This window comes from Geotrypetes seraphini, chromosome 9 (assembly GCF_902459505.1).
Source record: "Geotrypetes seraphini chromosome 9, aGeoSer1.1, whole genome shotgun sequence".
In the NCBI taxonomy this organism is placed as follows: Eukaryota; Metazoa; Chordata; class Amphibia; order Gymnophiona; family Dermophiidae; genus Geotrypetes; species Geotrypetes seraphini.
The window spans coordinates 68,287,988-68,310,089 of record NC_047092.1 but is presented as its reverse complement, the minus strand read 5'-3'; the positions used below and the strand labels follow the sequence as shown (position 1 = coordinate 68,310,089).

The following is a 22,102-nucleotide window of genomic DNA, read 5'->3' as shown; positions in this document are numbered from 1 at the left end:
CCCACCACTGATTGTTTTTTCCTACAAGATGTTTCCTTAATGAAATCAGATTGGCCACACTTAAGCATCCTACAGCATTGTGGCATCACTTGTATTCATTTGGTTTTGCAGCAATAAACACATCTAACACTGATTCACAGGAAGAAAAACAAACAAACAGGAAATACTGTAAATAGTTCTATAAGAACTGTTACTAGAAAAGCAGAAATACAAAATGCAAACTTGAAAGGCAGATTCCAATGAAAGGAAAAAGCAGGGATCTAAAATCTTTATAAAAAATAGTTCAAAACATTTATCCTTTATAATGCCAAACTCCATATACAGTATAAAAGAATCAAAAGTTGTAGTCAGGCTGCTGTATTAACTGAGAGGAGATTTCCGTCATTCAATAGCTAAGAGGCGGAATGCAGTTGTCTTATCAGTTCATTGGAGCACATGATGTGTTGCTGACTTCAACTGTGCTTTCATAGCTTCCATGTGTACAGCTCCACCTTCCAGTTTCTTTTGCTAGTGGTCTGTGTAACCTGAGCTGCTCTTGCTGCAGACAGTAAATGTGAAACTGACCTTTTACCTTCATACTTCCCAAGTTAAAAGTATTGAAAGCAAACTGTGAGAAACAGATAAATGGATAGATAGCTAGATAAGTAAAGGCTTTGTTCTAAATAATTTGCCTATAAACTTGGCTCTTAGCTAGATTTTAAGATGAGAAAAATTAATATTTTTGGATAAAATTGGACAGTAAATTTTAGCTCCTCTCCGTTTTTCAGTAACTTAAGGTAAATTATATTCAATTGATTTTGGATTTAATTCACACCTTTTTCAGTAGTGGCTCAATGTGAGCTATATTCATAAGACAGGAGAAAGGCATGTGAGCTGAAGCTCTGCCCCCCTGCTGACATCATCAGGACCTCCGGAATTCCCAATTAAGTTCTTCAGGGCAGCTCTAATCTACCCAGAAGCTACTCCAAACGGGATCTAGAAGCAGGGAAGCAGCATGGGAGCTGAAGCTCCACCCCCACCCCCCTGCCGACATCACCAGGGTTGCCGGAATCCCCAATTATGTTCTTCAGGGCAGATCTAGTACACCTGGGAGCTAGGACCAGGAGGCAGGAAGAGGCGTGGGAGCTGAAGCGCCACCCCCTATCCCAACTTTTATGGAAGGCAGACAAATGTGTCACCAGTAGCCCAGCACTTTTTCCTCTCCTCCTGTAGATCTCCAGATCATTACAGAGTTCAAATTGTTAATTGTTGTAGCTTGAATCCTCCCAGGAAGAAGAAGAGATGCAGACAGCAGAAAGAATGGTCTAGGAATGCTGGGCTCCTGACACTGCATTCTAGCCAGAAGATGCTGGACTATAGAAACATAGAACATGACAGCAGAAAAGGGCCACGGCCCATCTAGTCTGCCCATACTAATCGCCCACCCCCTAACTACCTCCATGAAGAGATCCCACATGCCAATCCCATCTTTTCTTAAAATCTGGCACGCTGCTTGCCTCAATTACCTGTTGTGGAAGATTATTCCAGCGATCAACCACCCTTTCGGTGAAGAAATATTTTCTGGTTTCGCCATGAAATTTCCCACCCCTGATTTTCAATGGATGCCCTCTTGTTGCCGTGGGTCCTTTAAGGAAAAAGAAATCCTCTTCCACCTCGATACGGCCTGTGACATATTTGAATGTCTCAATCATGTCTCCCCTCTCTCTGCGTTCCTCGAGTGAGTACAGCTGCAACTTACCCAGTCGTTCCTCATACAGGAGATCCTTGAGACCTGAGACCATCCTGGTGGCCATTTGCTGAACCGACTCAACTCTCCGCACATCTTTTTGATAATGCGGCCTCCAGAATTGTACACAGTATTCCAGATGGGGTCTCACCATGGATCTGTACAACGACATTATGACCTCGGGCTTACGACTGACGAAACTTCTACGGATACAGCCCATGATTTGTCTAGCCCTGGATGAAGCTTTCTCCACTTGATTGGCAGTCTTCATGTCTTCGCTAATGATCACCCCCAAGTCACGTTCTGCTACAGTCCTTGCTAGGATTTCACCTTTTAGGGTGTAAGTCCTGCATGGATTTTTGCCGCCAAGGTGCATGACCTTGCATTTTTTGGCATTGAAACTTAGTTGCCAAGTTTTTGACCAATGCTCCAGCAGGAGTAGGTCCTGCGTCATACTGTCGGGCATTGAGCTTTTGCCGGGCACTGTGCTTTCATCTGTTGTGCGGTTGCCTACCATATTGCATAGTTTGGTGTCATCGGCGAATAATGTAATTTTACCTCGAAGTCCCTCAGCCAAGTCTCTTACAAAGATGTTAAATAGGATCAGGTCCAAGACTGAGCCCTGCGGCACTCCGCTGATCACCTCCATCGTATCGGAGAGGGTACCGTTTACCACTACCCTCTGAATTCTACCTCTAAGCCAGTCCCTAACCCATGCGGTTAATGTTTCACCCAGTCCTATCGAACCCATATTGCTCAATAACCTGTGATGTGGGACGCTATCAAACGCTTTGCTGAAGTCCAAGTACACGACGTCCAGGGACTTCCCTATATCCAGCTTTCTTGTTACCCAGTCAAAGAAGCTGATCAGATTTGATTGGCAGGACCTTCCCTTCGTAAAACCATGTTGATGGGGATCTCGTAGATTCTCCTCGTTCAGGATTGTATCCAATTGGCGTTTGATTAATGTTTCCATAAGTTTACTCACTATAGATGTAAGACTCACCAGTCTATAATTCTCAGCCTCCGTCCTGCATCCCTTTTTGTGGAGTGGAATGACGTTAGCCATTTTCCAATCCAACGGGACTCTTCCTGTACTTAGGGAAAGATTGGAGAGTGCAGATAACGGTTCCGCCAGGATGTCACTCAACTCCGTGAGCACCCTGGGGTGTAGTTTGTACGGTCCCATAGCTTTGTTCACCTTGAGTCTTGATGATGGAAGGTTAACAGCTGCTGGCTGGGTAGATCTAACTACACAGTCACAGTCACAATCTACCCATTTTTTCAAGATTTTCCAGGATTCACAAGATTTCCCAGGAGTCACAGTCTACCCAGGTCCACCCATTTTTTCAAGATTTCCCAGGATTTTCCCAATAAATATGCATGATATCTATTTGCATGCAGTGCCTCCACTGTACGCAGATAGACCTCACGCATATTCATTATGGAAATCTTGAAAACCCAACCTGGTGAAGGCCAGGGTTGGATACCCTTGATATAGCATATCTACTGAATCTCCTGCTCCAAATGTCACCACACACCACTGAAATGCAGTGAACTGCATAGTAGTATTAAGAAATAGCACAAAATCCAGAGAGAGAAGACTCTCCACAAACAAAATGTCCAGCAGATACTATAGGTACTGGGAGGAATTCTCCCCAATCACAGAAACAGAGTTAATAAGATTACTACCCAAATGCACCAAGGGCTCCTTTTACTAAGGTGCGTTAGGGCCTTAAAGCGCAGAATTTTCTGCATGCGCTAAAAACACTAGCGCACCTTAGTAAAAGGAGCCCCAAATCTCAATGCTCATTAGATGTCTCTCCAATTTACCTACAAAAAAATCCATCTCAATGCTCATTAGATGTCTGTCTAATTTATTTACAAAAACTCATCTAAAATGTTCATCTATCTATTAGACTGGCTGACCAACTCACTAAAAAAAGGAATATTCCCCAGATACCTAGGAAAAATCATTTTAACACCCATCCCACAAGATCAAAAAGGATAAATGAACGATGTCAAGAATTACAGACCAGGGGCTTCAATCCCACTTCACCTCAAGATATTAAAAAGCATGGTAACAAATCAAATCATAAAGCATCTGGAACGCCATAAACTATTACACACTAGAGAATGACATGGGGGAAAAAAAATTATCACCGTCCCTACCCCGCCCCCATGAGCTCAGTCCCTGTCCCTTCCCCATCCCCGCGAGCTCAGTCCTCATCCCGTCCCCACTCTGCAAACTGTCAGATCCCTCCCGCACAAGCCTCGAATAGTTATGCTTTTATACTGAACTTATTTTGTTAAAGTATAAAAAAGTGACTATTCTGTACAATTGTAATTTTATAAACACAAATACACTTCTCCCTCCATATCCACGGGGATTAGGGGCAGAGCCGGCCCACAAATATTAAAAAAACACGAATATTTGCACCAGTTCTGGCCTTAAGGCCTGCTTCCCCCCTCCCTACCTAGCTATTTTAAGCCCTGTAAGCCCACCCCCCTTAAGCCTTATCTGGTGGTCTAGCGGGTTTTCGGGGCAGGAGCAATCTTCCTACGCTCGTGCCCCATGCAGATCGCTCACAGGAAATGGCTGCCTTGAGCTTCCGTAGTCTCTTGAGCCATTTCCTGTGAGCGATCTGCATGGGGCAGAAGCATGGGAAGATCGCTTCTGCCCCGAAAACCCACTGGACCACCAGGTAAAGCATAAGGGGGGGGGGGTTTATAGGGCTTAAAATAGCCCAAAAAATTAAAATAGGTTTTTGGGTTTAAAACCGCGAATAACCGTATCTGCGGATGCTGAAACCGCGGATTCGGAGGGGGAAGTGTAATGCAGAGCAAGGATCAACAAAACCCCTGTTTCCCTTCCCTTTCACAAATACCCCCTCCACTATTATGAAAGCCAAATTACTACAGAAAAATCAAGCTAACAAAATACTTCAGTCACACATGGCAGGAATAGTGTTAGGGAAGAGCAACTAGGGCAACTACCCCCTGGTCAGAGAGAGAGAGAGCCCTAAACCAGCTGGAAGCTAAAGAAGCACAGCCTGTGCTTTGCAGTTCCCAGTTATGTCTAATACCAGCTCTAGCAGGATACATATTTCAAATCTGAAATATTCTAATCACAAAATATAAAATAATTTTTTTTTCTACCTGGTAATTTTATTCTTCAAATCACATTGGTCTCAGGCTTTGGTTTTGGGTTCCTTCTGTCTTCATCGTGGCATGGCTGGCTCCTGAAGGTAAAATAGGCTCAAGAGGAGCTGGGGAGGAGATGGTGAGTCTAACACGGGTGCAATTTTATTACCACAAGAGCAAGACTTTTCACCGCTTCCACGGGGCAGTGAAAGGTTTTGTCCCCATTCTCGCGGGGCAGTGAAAGGTCTTGAACCCATTCCTGCAGTAAACCAGTTGCAAATGTCCCCATTACTGTGGATTTACTGCAGTGACCACGGTTTACCACGGTATACGGTCCCCATGTCATTCTCTATTACGCACCACACTACTATAAATAATACTCAGTGCCCTGACATCTGATATTAGAACACACATGAGCATGCACAACAAGTTCTTGAACTACAATTCAACTTAGGTAGTGCATTTGATATAGTAGACCATCAACTCTTACTACTGATCCTAAACTTCCTAGGGATAAGTGGTAAGGTGCACATTTATTTATTTATCTATTTATTCAATTTTCTATACTGTTCTCCTAAGGGTGCTCAGAAGAGTTTACATGAATTTATTTAGGTACTCAAGCATTTTCTCCTGTCTGTCCCAATGGCTCACAATCTATCTAATTACCTGAGACAATGGGAGGATTATGTGACTTGTCCAGGGTCACAAGGAGCAGCATTGTTTTGAGCCCACAACCTCAGGGTGCTGAGGCTGTAGTTTTAACCACTGCACCACTTGGCTAGAAGATTCCTAACAAACAGACATAAAGCATAAAAATGAATAGAAAAAGATCAGAATGGTCAGCATTAAGCAGAGTACCCCAAAGCTCACCATTCTCGCCAATACTTTTCAAAGCACTGATGTCAATACTAGGTCACTTTTTAGACAAGAACTTACTTCTCCTATGCAGATTAAAACTAAACTAAACTAAACTAAAGCTTAACTTTGTATACCGAGTCATCATTCTGAGAAGTCTTGACTCGGTTTACAGCAATTAAATAAACAGGGAATGATTTACAAATCATAAATAGAAGATAATAGCAAAATTTCAAAAGAATTAATTTTCAAAATGTTTGGCAAATAGAATAGTTTTAAGATTTATGAAAAAATTGAAATGAACTGGAACTCCTGAAAAAAAAAAGGGGAGGTCATTCCAGAATTGCGAGAGTTTAAAGACCAAAGATTGACTGAAGATCTTGACTCCTTTAATCCCTTTTTTAAATTTTAAATTTTACCATGTGACCCCTTTACTTCAGAGTCTTCATTGGCTCCCAGTTTATTTTAGAATTCAATTTAAATGCGCTTGTATTTCTTTTAAAATTCTACATGGCATTTTTAATCCTCTTATTCCTTTATTTTGGAATGTTTATCGATTCTCCTTTGCAAGAGGTTTCCAACAATTTAAACTCTCACTTCCATTTAAATTGTTGGAAACCTCTTGCAAAGGAGAATCGATAAACATTCCAAAATAAAGGAATAAGAGGATTAAAAATGCCATGTAGAATTTTAAAAGAAATACAAGCGCATTTAAATTGAATTCTAAGTTAAACTGGGAGCCAATGAAGACTCTGAAGTAAAGGGGTCACATGGTAAAATTTATGTTTTCCAAAGATCAGCTTCGCAGCAGTATTCTGATGATATTATAATATATTACAATATGCATGCCTTTCTACAATAAAGAAAACAAGTTCAACAAATCAGTAGAGGAAATCACTCGCCTAGTTGCCAACTGGGCTGACAACTTGAAACTGAAACCAAATAAAGAAAAAAAACATTTTTTTACGGATAAGTCCACCCAGAATCATCAATGTTGCATAACGCTTCGCTGAAACTAGAATCAGAACTGAGAATCCTAGGGATTATATTCGACAAGAACCTATCCTGGAAGGCATAAGCATGAACATTAACCAAGAAAATATTCACAACACTGAGAAAACTGAGACAAATCCAGCATTGCTTTACCAAGAAAAATTTCAAATCTTGTTTCAGTCACTGGTACTGTCCCAACTAGATTATTGCAATGTTCTTTATGTAGGATGAAAAGAAAATATACAGAAAAAAAAACTACAGACCATGTGCCCTAGTCCTAGTATTTTTGGAAAGAGTGAACAAACGATTCACATCTAGCCTTTCCACTCCACTCATTATTTTATAGACCTCTATCATGTCAGCCCTAAGCCATCTCTTCTCCAAGCTGAAGAGCCCTAGCCGCTTTAGCCTTTCATCATAGGGAAATCGTCCCATTCCTTTTATCATTTTTGTCGCCCTTCTCTGTACCTTTTCTAATTCAACTATATCTTTTTTGAGAAATGGCGACCAGAACTGCACACAAGTTTCAAGTTTCAAGTTTATTAGTTTTAATATACCGACCATCAAACAAATATCTGGCCGGTTAACAGTAAAATTTAAAAGATAGGAAGACTAAAAAATTAAAGATAAAATAAATTGGTGTATTAAATATATAGTGTGAACATAAATATTATTAACAAGACAAACTTGAGAGTGAGGGTAGATGGGAGAGGAGGGGAAAAGTTACATATTTAAGAAGAAAAAGGAGATAGTGGGGTTGGGATAAAACATACAGGGTGGGGTAGCTTTGTTAAAGCGGTTGGTTGCTGGAATGAAAAGGAAAGATGATGAGTCTAAGCACTAGGAAATGCGTCACGGAATAAGAAGGTTTTTAGGCCTGTCTTAAATTTATCTAAACGTTGTTCATCGCGAAGTTGTTGTGGTAGGAGGTTCCATAAGGTTGGAGCTGTTACTGCAAAATTTACTTTTCGTGTATAATAAAAATCTTTTATGGAGGGAATAAAAAGAAGGTTTTGATCAGTTGATCTTAGGGTGCGTGGGGAGCATTGGGGTATGAGAAGTTTATCAAGGAAAGTAGGCTGGTGAGAGAGTTTTATTTTGAAGGAAAGTAAAATGATTTTATAAGTAATACGGTGAGAGATGGGGAGCCAGTGAGCTTTTTTTTTTTAGGAGAGGAGTGACATGGTCGTATTTGCCTATTTTATAAATAAGTTTTATTGCAGTGTTTTGTATTAGTTGTAGACGTTGAATTTCTATTTGAGGGAGACCATTGAGATGTGAGTTGCAATAATCTAGATGGGAGATAACTAAAGAATGTGTCAGAATAGTGATTAAATCGGTCTCTAGGACAGAAATTACGGTCTCTAGGACATCAAACTACGGATGATACGTAGTTTGAAAAAACAGATTTTTGCGACTGTACTTATATGATCGTGGAAAGTAAGATCCCTATCAATGGTAACGCTTAATAGTTTTATTTTTGTGTCCATTTGAATTGGGGTAGATTTGATTGAGATATTATCCAATAAGGATTCTGAGGTTTTAATTGGAAGTAGGAGGCCTCGGGATTTATCTAAGTTGAGGGAAAGTTTATTTGTGAACAGCCAATCGTTTATGATGTCCAATTTGTTATTTATGTCTTTTATGTCAGATATATTTGATGTATTGACTGGGTGAAGCAGTTGGATGTCGTCTGCGTATGCGAAAATTGTAAATCCGATAGATTGGGCTAATGTAAGAAGAGGAGAAAGAAAGATATTAAATAGTAGTGGGGAAAGGATTGAACCTTGAGGGACACCATATGGTTGTGTCGTAGCAGAGGAGGTGACATTATTTGCATGAACTATACTGTATTTGAGGTGCGGCCGTACCATAGAGCAATGCAAGAGCATTATAACATTTTCATCTTTGTCAAAAATTACCAGCTCAAAATTCAACAGCTGTCTGGATAATGCCGCTAAATCTCCTTACAGATCACCTCAACACTATGCAGATAAAAACCAGGATAGAACATGGGACCCACCAGGGCAGTCCCAGAACTTATCTGGTCAATGACAACATTCACTCTGCTATCTGTCATAAGTTATGACAGATAACAAGCTGTCTCAAACTATCCAGTTATTTATCCAGAGAGTGGTCTTAAAGAATTGCCACTATCCAGATAAGTTCCAGTACTGACTACCTTATCCAGATAATCAGCATCAACCACTATCCAGATAGTGATGCAGAAGATATGTATATTTTGCGATCACCACAATTGGCATTAAAAAAAAAAGAAAAAAAAAGAAAGAAATGCTGACCACAGTAGCCAAATATTGATGTGTACATTTTTGGATTTTTAAATACTTTTGTGATAGACATACTTGCTTTATAAGATGGAACGCTTCATTTTAATTTTGTTTAATTTAATTGTTTTTATTTTGTTTTGAGAGATAGGTTATGTTATGTTATTTGAAACTATGGACTCCTTTTACGAAGGTGCGCTAGCGTTTTTAGCGCATGCACCAGATTAGCATGTGCTATAGCGCACGTGAGCCGAAAAACTAGAGGAGGCATGTGCGGCATTTTAGTGCACGCTATTCCGCGCGTTAAGGGTCTAACATGCCTTCGTAAAAGGAGCCCTTAAGGCAGAATCTTTCCAATCTATCACAAACACAAATATAACAGCAGTAGAAGAAAACTGACCTCTTCTGAATTGATTTTGGAAAATGGAAGGGAAATCATAACTAAGGGTTCCTTATATGAAGCTGCGTAAGGGCATTAATGCGCGGAATAGCGCGCGCTACATTGCCACGCGTGATATTGCCCCATGTGACATTGCCCCGCGCACTAGACACTAACATCAGCATTGAGCTGGCGTTAGTTCTAGCTGTGTAGCGCACAGTGTAGCGTGCGGTAATATCCTGCGTGCGCTCAAATTGCTAGCGCATCTTAGTAAAAGGAGCCCTAAATGGCACACATACATTTTCTTTCAAACAAATGTAAGGGTATAAAAAAATTTAAAAACAGTTGAATAAAACATGTGCAGGATAAAGTACATAGTAATAAGCCCATTGAAGAGGCCAGTGAGGTGGAGACAAAGGAGACAAGGCAGAATCATTGCTCCCCATTCCAAGAATGTCATGACAAATTATTTTCTTTTTTTTTTTTTTTTAACTTTATTTTTATTGAATTTAACATACTTTACAAGTATAACTACTTGGTTTAGAAATACAGAATCATGTTCCAAAAGAAAAGCATCATTAAACATTACAATATTTAAAATAAATATATATATGAAACTTAACTCTTCCTTAGACCTCAAATCAGGAGGAGGAAAAGAAAACAAAGATATTATAGGGAGTAATATTACAATAATATAACAAAAAGTAAAGGCTTAAACGCTACAACCCAGCAATTCCTTTAAGCTACACTCCCTCCACTAGATAAACCTTTGAGATCTAAAAAGGAACGTAGATGATCTGGTGTAAAATACACATATTATTTTCTTAACTGTTTCCACTGTTTTGTTTTTGTACATTCCTATGTTTTCTTTTGCCTCTCTGAAAAAAATGTCTCAGGATGCTCTTGAACAAAATCAGAAAGATGATGCTTTGATAGATCTAATTTGGGCAGGTTTAATATAAATGATTTAGGGAACTGAATGAAATGTGCTGAAAATGCAATGTTACAATGAAGTGAATCACAGAGGAAAGCTTTAATGCTTTGATTTCTTCCCTTCTTTTCATATAGATCCGTTCATCGATTACCACCTTGTTATTGCCTGGGCGGCCCTTCAGCTGGATAAGGCATTTTCTAATTGCAGCAATCATTCTTGCTTTTAATGACATCCTTGTGATATTTGTTCCTTCAATTAAAGACATCTTTGGATTTATAGGTAGGTTTCATGGGTATGAACCTTTTGGATTATGTTTTCAGTCTGCAAGCATAGAATGGTCTATAGTCACTTATTCGAAAGAGCCATAAATTGTCTAGTAAGTTTAGGGGCATTCACATTTTTCTAAGGACTCTTACAACTACAAATGCTTTACAGACTACAAGGAAGATGGTTAGTAGGCATTTAGACCCTGATTCTATAATCAGAATCTAACTCCTAAAGGCCGTTCGGTGTGGTTGTCAATCAACTGCTAGGTGCCATTTATAGAATCATGTCTAGTGGCACTAAGGGGTCCTTTTCCAAAGGCACGGTAGCGGTTTAATGCGCGGAATACCGCGCGTTAAACCACCTGTCGCACTAGTACCTAACGTCTCCATTAACGAGGCATTAGGATTTTAGGCTGTTGCGGGGGTTAGTGTGTGATGAAATGTCCGACGTGCTAACCCCTGTAGCGCACCTTGATAAAAGGAGCCCTAAGTGTTCTTAGGTGCTGGTAGGTGTTGAATCCTTAGGCACAGGGTTTTCTTAGCCTAATTGAGTGGACCTGAGGTAGGCACCTATCGGTACCTAAGTCAATCTATGCCCAAACTCTGCCCCAAATCCTCCCTTAACCACGCCTACTTGCTGTTTAGGTGCTGGGAGGTGCCACGGTTTAGATGCCTAACTCGGTGATTTCCGAGTTAGGTGCCTACTGGCATATTAATTTTTTAAATCGTTTTTTTGATTGGTTTTTAATGGTGCTTTCAATTATCGGTGCTAATTAAGAAAAACTCAGTTAGGCGTCTAGATGCACCAATCTAGGCACCTAACTATAGACGTCTTTCATTGAATCAGGGCCTTAATATATATTTACTATCTTATTTATCATGGCCGTTTCATCACAGGTCATTTCATCACGGCCTCGATGAAACAACTGTGATGAATTGTCCTATCCACGACAGCTGTGATGAACCATTTTTCTACTTCTCCTCCCTCCCCTCCCCGCCAGTGCCTCTGCCACTCGGGCTGGTGCATCTCCTCCTCCCCACCCCACGCCCACCCTCTGCTGATGCCTCTCTAGGTAGGTTACAGTGAAAAATAATGTATTACATGTAAAGGTAATATATTACTGCCCAATTCTGTGCAAAGTTCAAACATAGTCCTTGCTAGCTCTGAATTTTTCGAAAGGAAATGCTTAAGATAATTTCAATTTAAAATAATCTGTAAATTGTAAATTCTGTTTTCAGTTCTGTTTAATTTATTTAAACCCAATGATTTCAGAAAATACAAGTGATAGCTGAAATGCAGCTGTGGTTTCTATTCTAGGGGCTTCGGCTGCCACAATGTTGATCTTCATCCTCCCTGCTGCCTTTTACTTGCGAATAGTGAAGAAAGAATCCCTCAAGTCACCACAAAAAATTGGGGTAAGACAATAGTGGCTGATGATCATTATTTAAAGAGCGGAGCTGTTCTCACATCAACAGTGTTGGTTTATTTTGGGTTTGTAGATTTCCATTATTCAAAACAATACCAATACATCAAGAATGAACAATGCCACCCTTCGGCCCACTGGAATCATTATGTTTAGAGAATGCAATGGGAATATTTGTCCTAAGACTAATATTAAGGGGGAAATTCTATAACCAGTGCCTAAACTTAGGTATCAGTAAGTGCCCTGCTGAAGCCTAAGTAATTGAAAAATGAAGTCAGAGATGGCAGTGTTGAAGAACCTACCGATGCCTAAATAAATGGCAGCTGCAATCGCAGCTAGGTAGCCGCTTTAGACCACGGAAAACCAAAGTGGACAACGCCAGAAGTGGTGTTAGGTGAGCTAAAGCGGCTACCCAGCCATGATTCATGCCAAGATAGGCAGTTGAAATGTAGGCCTGGAAAACCATGGCCTAAATTTCAGCCACCTATCTTTGCCACTAGACCATAGCAGCCAATTGAGACAGCAAAATTTCCTCCCTTCCCCCATCAGCTGAGCAGCAGGGACTCCCCAAAGCCATAATTCTGTAACCAGCACCCTCAAATGATCGACAGGCAACCCGACTTGGGCGCTGGTTACAGAATCATGGCTTTGGGAGTCCTTGCCGCTCAGCTGATGGGGGGGGAATTGCAGCGATTGGTTGCTGCAATCTAGCGGCAAAGTTAAGCAGCTGAAATGTAGGCCAGGGTTTTCTGGGCCTACATTTCAGCCACCTATCTTTTCTGAATAGGCGCGATTCTGTAACTGGTGCCCTTGAATGATTCCCAAATAAACAGATAGAGGAACCAGTTCAAAAAATACTTTCCACTTTCAACGGTGCTCAGAATCCAAGATGGAATGTAAGAACTCAGAGTGGGGGATTAACCCCTACCAGAACTCTTGTGGTATCTATCATTGCACCATGACTGCTGTGAAAAGTTGTTTTGAAACATTGAATAAAATGAATGATTGACAGGTGATCAGCGGCCGCTTTTAAAGCGGCTGTCAACTTGGGCACCAGTTATAGAATCCGGCTCTAAGTGTCTAGAATACATCAAAACTTTAATTGATCCATCATATTTGATTATGGAACTCTATTCAGATTAGATATTAAGCACCACCCAAAGACATTTTAACTAATCATGTCTTGGCTATGAGAAACGCTTCTGTTTAGGTGGTGCAGATGGCAGCCCTCCTATACAACACCACCACAACTGGTAATGGTGCTATCAATTTCAAACAGAAACCCAGTTTTCTTTAACCTGCCCAACCCATTTGGTATAGTCCAAATAAGTCCGTAAGTGATAAAATGAGAGAATTTTCCCCCATGAGTTTTAAACCTGTCTGATTGACTAAGGAATTTTCACTATTTTATATCCCTAGGAAAATGTTCAATATAGTTGGCCCCTTAAAACCTAGAAGAGGCTTCCCTGGGGCTTCCATGTCCTTTTCCTGTGAAAGAACTGAAATCCCAATAAAAGCAAATGCCATCATTTAGCACTTGCATAAGCTAATGCAGAATGGTCTACAAAAATCAAAATGGTGAGCACTAAAAAAAATGTTCTTCAACTCATCTGATGAATACAAATATCTTTATTGGTTCAATATCTTGTATATATATCCAATAAAGAACCAATAAAGATATTTGTATTCATCAGAGAGTTGAAGGACACTTTTTTAGTGCTCACCATTCTGATTTGGACAATTCCACTTTGTCTTTTTGCGTTTGAATTTGTGGTTTTGTTTCCCCTGTTTTTTTGCTACAAAAATCAAATCCACATTGACACGGGAATACAAAACAGCCAGCCAAATGCTCAGATTTCTTTCCTTTGACATGAGTGGTAATGTTTTACTCTTTTTTATAGTGTTGTAACAAAAAAAAAACCTGTCATATTCATAGAAGTATTTCAACTATAAATGTATGAAATCCACAAAAGGGCACATATTCCAGCAATATATCAAAGAACCCAAACAAGCTATATTTTCTATTGAAAAGCAATTAAAGGGGAATTCTGTAAATCAGCAACTGCATTTATATGTCACCTGAGCACATAAATATACTGAATACTAGCATTTTTGTGGGTATACAGTAGCACTAAAAAAGGTTCAAAGAAGAGCGACCAAGATGATAAAGGGGATGGAGCTCCTGTCGTATGAGGAAAGACTAAAGAGGTTAGGGTTCTTCAACTTGGAAAAGAGACAGCTGAGAGGAGATATGATTGAAGTCCACAAAATCTTGAGTGGAGTAGAATGGGTACAAGTGAATCAATTTTTTACTACATCAAGACTAGGGGACACTCAATGAAGACTAAAGGACACTCAATGAAGTTACAGAGTAATACTTTTAAAACCAATAGGAGGAAATATTTTTTCACTCTGATTATAATTAAGCTCTGGAACGCATTGCCAGAGGATGTGGTAAGAGCAGTTAACGTAGCTGGTTTTAAAAAAGGTTTGATACATCCCTGGAGGAAAAGTCCCTGGATCAGTGGCATGGAACACTGCTACTATTTGGGTTTTTGCTAGGTACTTTTGATTTGAATTGGCCTCTGTGGGACCATTGGTCTGACCCAGTAAAGCTATTCTTATGTTCTTAGCTACGCACTTATACAACTAAGTGACATTAGGGACACTAATCGCTATTCTGTAATATCTATAATAGCGTGTAAGTGATATACTGTAGTATCTAAATGCAAAGTAGATATCTGGTAGGAACCTATTCTATAAAGGAATGTAGGTATCTACTTTCCTTTATAAAATACTAGATTAATAAAATAGATGCATGCTTAAGTGCTTAGGTGCAAGCATTAATGCCAACCATAGAACTGTTATAAGCATAGGTGCCTATTAGAGAGTGATGTAGGAACCATAACCACAGTAATTACAGTGGTAATGAGGAGAGCTACAGAAACTCCCCGGGAATGCCATGGGAACAGTGGTTCTGTGGTAATACTGCGGTAGTACTGCGGAAACAGGAACTGTTCCTGTGGCATTCCCATGGTAATGGGAAACTGGATCACCGCCACTGCTGCCTTCCCAAAACAAAAGAAAAACTGGGGGGGCTGCATTGTACTTACCTGCAGCTGCCAGCCTCACCCCCTCAACATCACTTCTTGTTCCAGGGTAGAACCAGCAGCTGCAAGTAAGTACAATACAGCCTTCTATTTTGTTTTGCTACTGCTAGTTTGAGGAATGAAGTGAGGAGGAGAGGGGAGCATATGCTGCATGGACATGGGGAGCAAAGATGGGTACATGCAGGATGGACATGGGGAGGAAAGATGGGTTCATGCAGGATGGACATGGGGAAAAGAGAGGGACATATACTGTATGGACATAAGGAAGAGAAGGGGCACATGCTGAATGGAAGCAGGGAGGAGAGGGGGCAGATATTCGATGGGAATGAGAAGGCATATGCTGAATGGTAGTGGGGAAGAGAGAGAAGGCAAAAGCTCAATGGAAGTGCAGAAGAGAGATGGCAGATACCAGATGGGCTTGGGAAGCAGAGAGAGGACACATGCTGAATGGTAGTGGGGAGGAGAGAGAGGGCAAATGCTAAATGGAAGCAGAGAGGAGAAGGGCAGACAATGGATGGAAATGCTGAATGGAAGTGCCCTGCCTCTTCAAAGCCCCTTGGAGCTCCAAGGAGATTAATGGTGATTTTTTTTTTTCTTTTATTGGTTTCTACTATGAGGAAGCGTAAGAGATCTCTTAAACCAACAGCTTCTACACCAACAGCGTCAGGCCCTATGGACAAGCACACAGTGCAATTGGAAATGAAGACTATTCTGGAACACTTTGAATTATACATTCTCCATACGGCTAAATATTGGCTACTGTTTTTGTCCCCTTAACATCAGCAAAGACTGTAATCATTTTGATCCATAATTATCCTTATAAACTGTGATCATATAATCAGGCTGAGCGGTCAACACCCGTCACACACATCTGTCCCCAAGCGCTGTGCTGGAACAAAAACAGTTAGCAACACATCACTCATACGTTCTTAAAACTTCTGACCAGGTTTATCCAGACCCTCCTGGTCATCTCCAGGTCCTCGTGGACTCCACAGTCTTCTGGTCCTCTCCCAATCCTTTATTGGCCCTCTGGGGCTTATGGCAGCTTCCAGTGCCATTATTGGTCTCTCCACTAGTTGCCACTGATCCCATCAGTCCCTCTGCTGGTTGTTTGCCAGACCTCCTCAGCCCTGGACCTTGACTCTTCTGGCTCTTTTTGTGGGGCCACTGCCAGTCCCCATGGGTCCTGGAAACTTTGCCGGTCATCAAACCTGAGCCCCTCCCTGGACTCTAGGATTTACCAAGTCCTCTGGCTACTCTTTCTTCAGTGCCTTCAGGTGCCTTTTCCTGGATGCATACACTATGGGCTCTTCCAGTCCCTCAGTCATCATCTCTTAAATGCATGCACTGAAGACTCCTTCCGGGTCTCCCAGCTAGTCTCTCTAAGATGGCTCTTCTTGAGGACTTCTTCCAGCTCCTCTGTGTGAGGACTGTCTAGTTATCCATGCCCCTGGTATTTCACAGTAGTACCAGGCTCTCTGCTAGTCATCAATCCTGGGATAACCCCCTGATCATCCCCAAGATCTACTGGATAGGTTGATTTAACAAGCTTACCAATAGTTAAATCAGAGCGCAACATTCCTCTACTTGAGGATCACCTAGCTCCCAACAAATCTTTTGATTTTCTCAGCGTTTTGCTGTGGACCTGTCCTTTTCAGCACCACTGTTCCCTTAGGGTAAGTGCACAGCTTCCAGAAGCCTTCACAGGATGTTATGCAAAATAGTTCATTCTTTCTGCTGCTCTGGCTCCCTCTACTGGTCAGTGACAGGAACTCCACCCTGTCACTTAAACATACAGTATATTAGTTTTCTGGCTGCTTATAAATAAGTTTTATAAACAGAACAAGATAAAAGAACATTTCATTGCTATGATTGTCTTTCATTCTACCTCTCACATGCTAAATGAATTGACAAACCAAATTAAATTAAATTCCCTGAGCTTTCAATTTAAATTCTTTAAGACCACTTTGCACCTTATAAATACAAGTTCTAAGTATTCTTAGATCTGTAGTCAGCATTTTTTTATAGAGCAAATCATGGCTGTTTAGAGTTGTGTATTGTCTCGGTTTTCTTTGTTTATTGATCCAGGGAAAGCTGGAAGTAAGTAAGTGTAGCACTTATCTTTCCACTTCAAGCACTGTATTAGAGAATCCAGTATTTGTTCAACATTATCAGAAGACCAGCACTGTTGTTATATAGGAATAGAATACTTAAAATACAGTTTGAAAGGTGTCTGATGCATTTTGGGTGTTGTTGTTTTGTTGTTTGTTTGTTTTTTTTTTGGGGGGGGGGGTTTGGCTGCTTAGGCATGTAAAGTAATGCAAAATCAATGGGACACTTTTCAAAAGAAAAAAAAAAAAATCATAGGGTTCAGTTCCAAAATCTTTTTATTGTAGTGTTTTTTTGAAATCAGTACTGAACATATGCACATACATTCCCTGAAGGATGCATGCAAATAAGAGCCACAAAGGATTCATATACAGGTACATTAATTGGCACAACAGATTCAAATTGGAGCTTCTGAATATCCCTTACAATGAGATAATTTAGTGCCTAATAAATGTAATCAAGGCATGATTGTGGCTCATATCCAAGAATATTATTTTTATATAAGGCAGAATCACTTGAAATAATAATGTTGCAAAAATATTTACTTGAGAGTACAAAATGGAAAAAAATGGAGGCAGAAAGTCCCCAACATGGACTGCATTTCACTTGTAACACTGTTTCAGAGCAGATATCTTTCATCATAGCAGCAAAAACATCCACTTCATCATTTTACATGAAAGCAATGCTTCTTTGCTAAAATTCATAGTAAGCAATGGTCGAGTCCACAGCTAACTTGAAGAAGTTTTGTTTCAGAAAATCTAATTAATTCTGTTTGCCAAACTGTTCATTGTTCTTTTTTTTTGCTTTATAATTGCAGGCTCTTGCTTTCCTTGTTATGGGCATAATCTTTATGGTTGGAAGCATGTGTCTCATCACAATGGACTGGATTCACAACTCAACATCTTCCAAACACCATTAACACTCGGAGCTTCTGAAGCTGTATTTCCATTAAAACAATAGATTTTTTTTACTTCCCAAGAGACTTTAGAGACACCTGAACAGGAAAGCTTTTCCTAACCACTGCTGGAGGAGTTCAAAGACTGTTACGATTACGTGGCACAATGAGAAATATGTGGAACACTATAATGCCGTTTTCAGAATGAGTTGTTTATATATCAGTACATGGGGTGAATACTGGTATAGGAAAGTCGTCTGTGTGCTGTGGATAGATACTTCAGTACTGCTCAAAGAAGAAGGAGGGAAACTGTTGTATATAATTATCACAAAGTACACTTTTTCAATATGTTCACCATAGCAAATTCTAGACTACTGGGAGGAAGACATTGATGGCCACAACATGCATGTGCCTTTATTTCAAAGATTATTTATTTTAAACATCTGCAAATGGTCTGTGTGCTGCACCATTTTGAGATAAGGTCCTCTGTGAGCCTCACCTTGTTGCTCACTGTAAGTAACATTGGAAAGCACAGGAGGTGATCACTTTGTTCAATTTCTGTTAACAAATAGAATGATTCTTGCCAGAACACATCTATCTCTTTGGAGAGCAAGAATCATACTTATCCTACAATTCAAGACAAATAGACCTTGTCTTATAGTTCAAAGTATAGGTGCTGGGTGCATAATTGTGTGTTTTTTGTACTTTAAATGTGAATGCTTGTGAACTTATGTCCCTGAACAATCTCTATCCCATTTGTAAAGTGTCTTCCATTGTAGCTCAGAAATGTAAGAGGGGACATATGGAGACATATCTCCCAGTTTTGTCTATTCATTGTTGGTAATAAGCATTCAGTGCCGGAAACTGTATTTTGATATATGTGTGTATATAAATATATATGTGTATGTATTTATGTATATAATTATTTTCTATATGTATCAGCATTCTTATATAAGGTACTTTCTTTTTGATTTCTTTCTATACATATCTTCTATTTGTTATACTGTAATAGCTGTAGGATTTATTTTATTTTGACGTATGTATTCAGTACCTTATTTTGAGATGATTTTCCAAGTCTGTACCAGAAATAGAGTCAGTGTAAGTAGTGGGACAGATAAACATACACTCTTACGTCTGTTTATTACAGCATTTTGAATCACATTATATAAAGCTGAGTCTGTTATCTGTAAAACAAGTTACTCAGTGAATCACTTTTCTATTAACATAAACCATGTAAAGATTATAGTCCATTATAAACCATATGTCAGAATAGTCTACTTCGATGGGGAAGTCCGTATACCGAATCATTTATATTTAAAATAACTAGTAGTTTTTAATATCAATTTAGTTTCCTTATGCATTAGCACTTTTGATATATAAAATTAGTTGAAATTCTTGTAGTGCTCTCTGTTATTATATATAAGGGTATAAGTTTGAATACTGAAGCTAACTTGTGCTTGGAACGCTTGAGAGGATTACAATTTTTCCACTTGAATACTATGGTTCCCTCTTATCAAGCTGCATTAGGGATTTTTTATTGCCGGCTGCTGTAGTAAAAACTCCAACACTCTTAATTCTGTGAGCGTCGGAGCTTTTTACTGCAGCGGCTGGCAATTAAAAAACCCTAACGTGGCTTGATAAAAGGGGGACCTAGGTTAGTTAAAGTGGTAGCCACTATTCAGTAGCAAAAGGCCCATGTGTACTCCATTGCTCTGTTTATATATATTTTTTAAAGTATAAATAAGACTAGGATCTGCTATGCATTTGAATGAAACCAAACTAAGGTGTAGTTTGCTTCCCTGTTCCTGTGAAAATACAGTATGTCTCTGAGTTTTCCAGTGTATTGACAATTACCTTGTAAAGATACTCTAGCGGCTCTTTGTCTGGCCTGACTATACCTCTCATAGGAGCCAACTTTTCAAAATAATTGGGGGTGCTAAACCCAATGGAAATTCTCTCTCCCTGGACACAGTCAAGGAATTTGTTCAGTATTAGGGGTGCTCAAGCACCCAAAGAGCTGGCTCCTGTCTACCCTCTTCTGCTTTTGTCTGAATTTAGGCCTAAGACATACTGTAAAATATATCCCAGCCCCCCTCCCCCCATTTTACAAAACCATAGCATGGTTTTTAGCGCCAACCGCAGTGGTAACAGCTCCGATGCTCATAGAATTCCTATGAGTGTCAGAGCTTGATACCGCCATGGTCAGCGCTAAAAAACCACACTACAGATTTGTAAAAGGTGGGATAGTGTTGATAAGCTACTTTTCTTATAGATGTTAACAACTGAAGACAAACATCTGCCTTAAGTTTTTAGCTGGCATCCTAAAAGGCCACTATTAATCGTTTATGTAAAGGGAGAGCAAGTATTTAGAATTCTCAAAAGAAGGACTGCTTTCTAGTTTTGAAAAATGTCCAATCTGAACTACACAGATCATTAAAAAAAATCTTAATGGATCAAGATATTTCAGAGAATTTTGTAACAGAGTTCATCTACCTGCCTCTTTCACTGCCTTTCAGTATTTAGCCTTACATTGTAATGAACTGAAGAACTTGAAATAGTGGTGTGTCATAGCAGTCTCCAATAATGCTGTAAAATTACAAATGTTTCTTGTCTCTATTTGTGGAATAGATATCGCACATAGGGTACATTTACTGAAATGTACCACTATATTAGCATGCACTGATGTTGTTAATTCATTATTGTATTAGTATGCGCTAATGCTATACACGGCGCCCTATTGGCACCTACGTTAAGAGGCAAACACTGTTTGAAATGCAAGTTAAGTATAAATTCAAAGTGCCTACTGGAACCTAAACAAACAGCCCCAGAATTGTGCCTCCAGAGGCATCTACTGGTACCTAACGCCACTATAGATGCGGCTAATGCAGCAAGTGGTGGTAGGCGCCATAAAGTGCCCACACAGACATAGCTCATGTCTAGGGTTACCATATGGCTCCAGAAAAAGGAGGATGGCTTGAGACATCTGGGTTTTACTTCCATTGCTTTCAATGGAAGTAACACCCGGATGTCTCAATTCGTTCTCCTTTTTCTGCAGCCATATGGTAACCCTATTCATGTCAAAGATAGGTGCTGGAAATGTAGGCCTTGAAAACCCTTGCCTACATTTCTGGCACCTATCTTTGCCAGAGGCATGATTCTCTAAACAGCGCTGTCGCACTATTGGCACGAGATCGACAGCTGCTTTTAAGGCAGCTGCCAACAATGGCGCCACTTAGAAAATCCAGGCCTTAATGCCTATTAGTAAACAGATGTCCTGGCATAAAATGAGACAAACAGTAAAGCATGTTAATGTGTGGAAAAGCAGTAGCACAATTCTAGTAAATCTAGCTCTGATAGACATGTGATCTGCTAGTTTTTAGTACCTCTCATGGGACAATCGAGGTGGATTCATCTGATTCAGTTTGTAATAGGATATTGTATTTTTTTTATTACAATATACATATTATGATGTATAATAAAATAACTTTTTAAAAGATATAGGATTTCTTTATGATTGTGTGAAAATGGAATTAAGAAAATTTGGTGAATTTGACTTTATCTATGTTTATTGAATTTTCAGATTATTTTGCAGCACGTCAACTGCAGCTGCAGAGATCCAGTTTCCCATTCCTCATTTTGGGGCCCTTTTGCTAAGCTGTATTAGGAGTCTAACATGTGCTTAATGCTGCTTAAAATAGTGTGCTATGACATTTGCAAATGCCCATATTAAAAAATGTTATTTCCCCCATTTAGTTACTTCTAAAATGGCTGCTGTTGTCAACAAGCTTACCCTGATCCATATGCATATTAGCACTTTAAAAATCTAATAACTTTTGTTGACCTCTATTAGAATATCTTACAAAAATAGAAAGGTTTTTATGCTAAGTGCTAGCAGATCTTAAAAATCTGAGACTGACTGATCAATGAATATACCAGAGTTTAAAAGAAGCTTAGACAAGTCCTTGGAGAAAAAAGACCATTA

General features: G+C 39.7%; 1 protein-coding gene across 4 annotated transcripts in view; it reads left to right on the top strand.

Moving 5' to 3' along the window:
- Window positions 1–20,995, top strand: part of SLC38A4 (solute carrier family 38 member 4) — a 207,504-nt gene extending 186,509 nt beyond the window's left edge. For all 4 annotated transcript variants that reach the window (XM_033957520.1, XM_033957518.1, XM_033957519.1 and 1 more), the window contains exons 14-16: window positions 10,451–10,595; window positions 11,901–11,998; window positions 18,043–20,995. In XM_033957520.1, coding sequence (XP_033813411.1) covers window positions 10,451–10,595; window positions 11,901–11,998; window positions 18,043–18,144 — 345 coding nt within the window. In that variant the 3' untranslated portion in view covers window positions 18,145–20,995. The remainder of the gene's footprint in view (window positions 1–10,450; window positions 10,596–11,900; window positions 11,999–18,042) is intronic.
- Window positions 20,996–22,102: the final 1,107 nt, after the last annotated feature.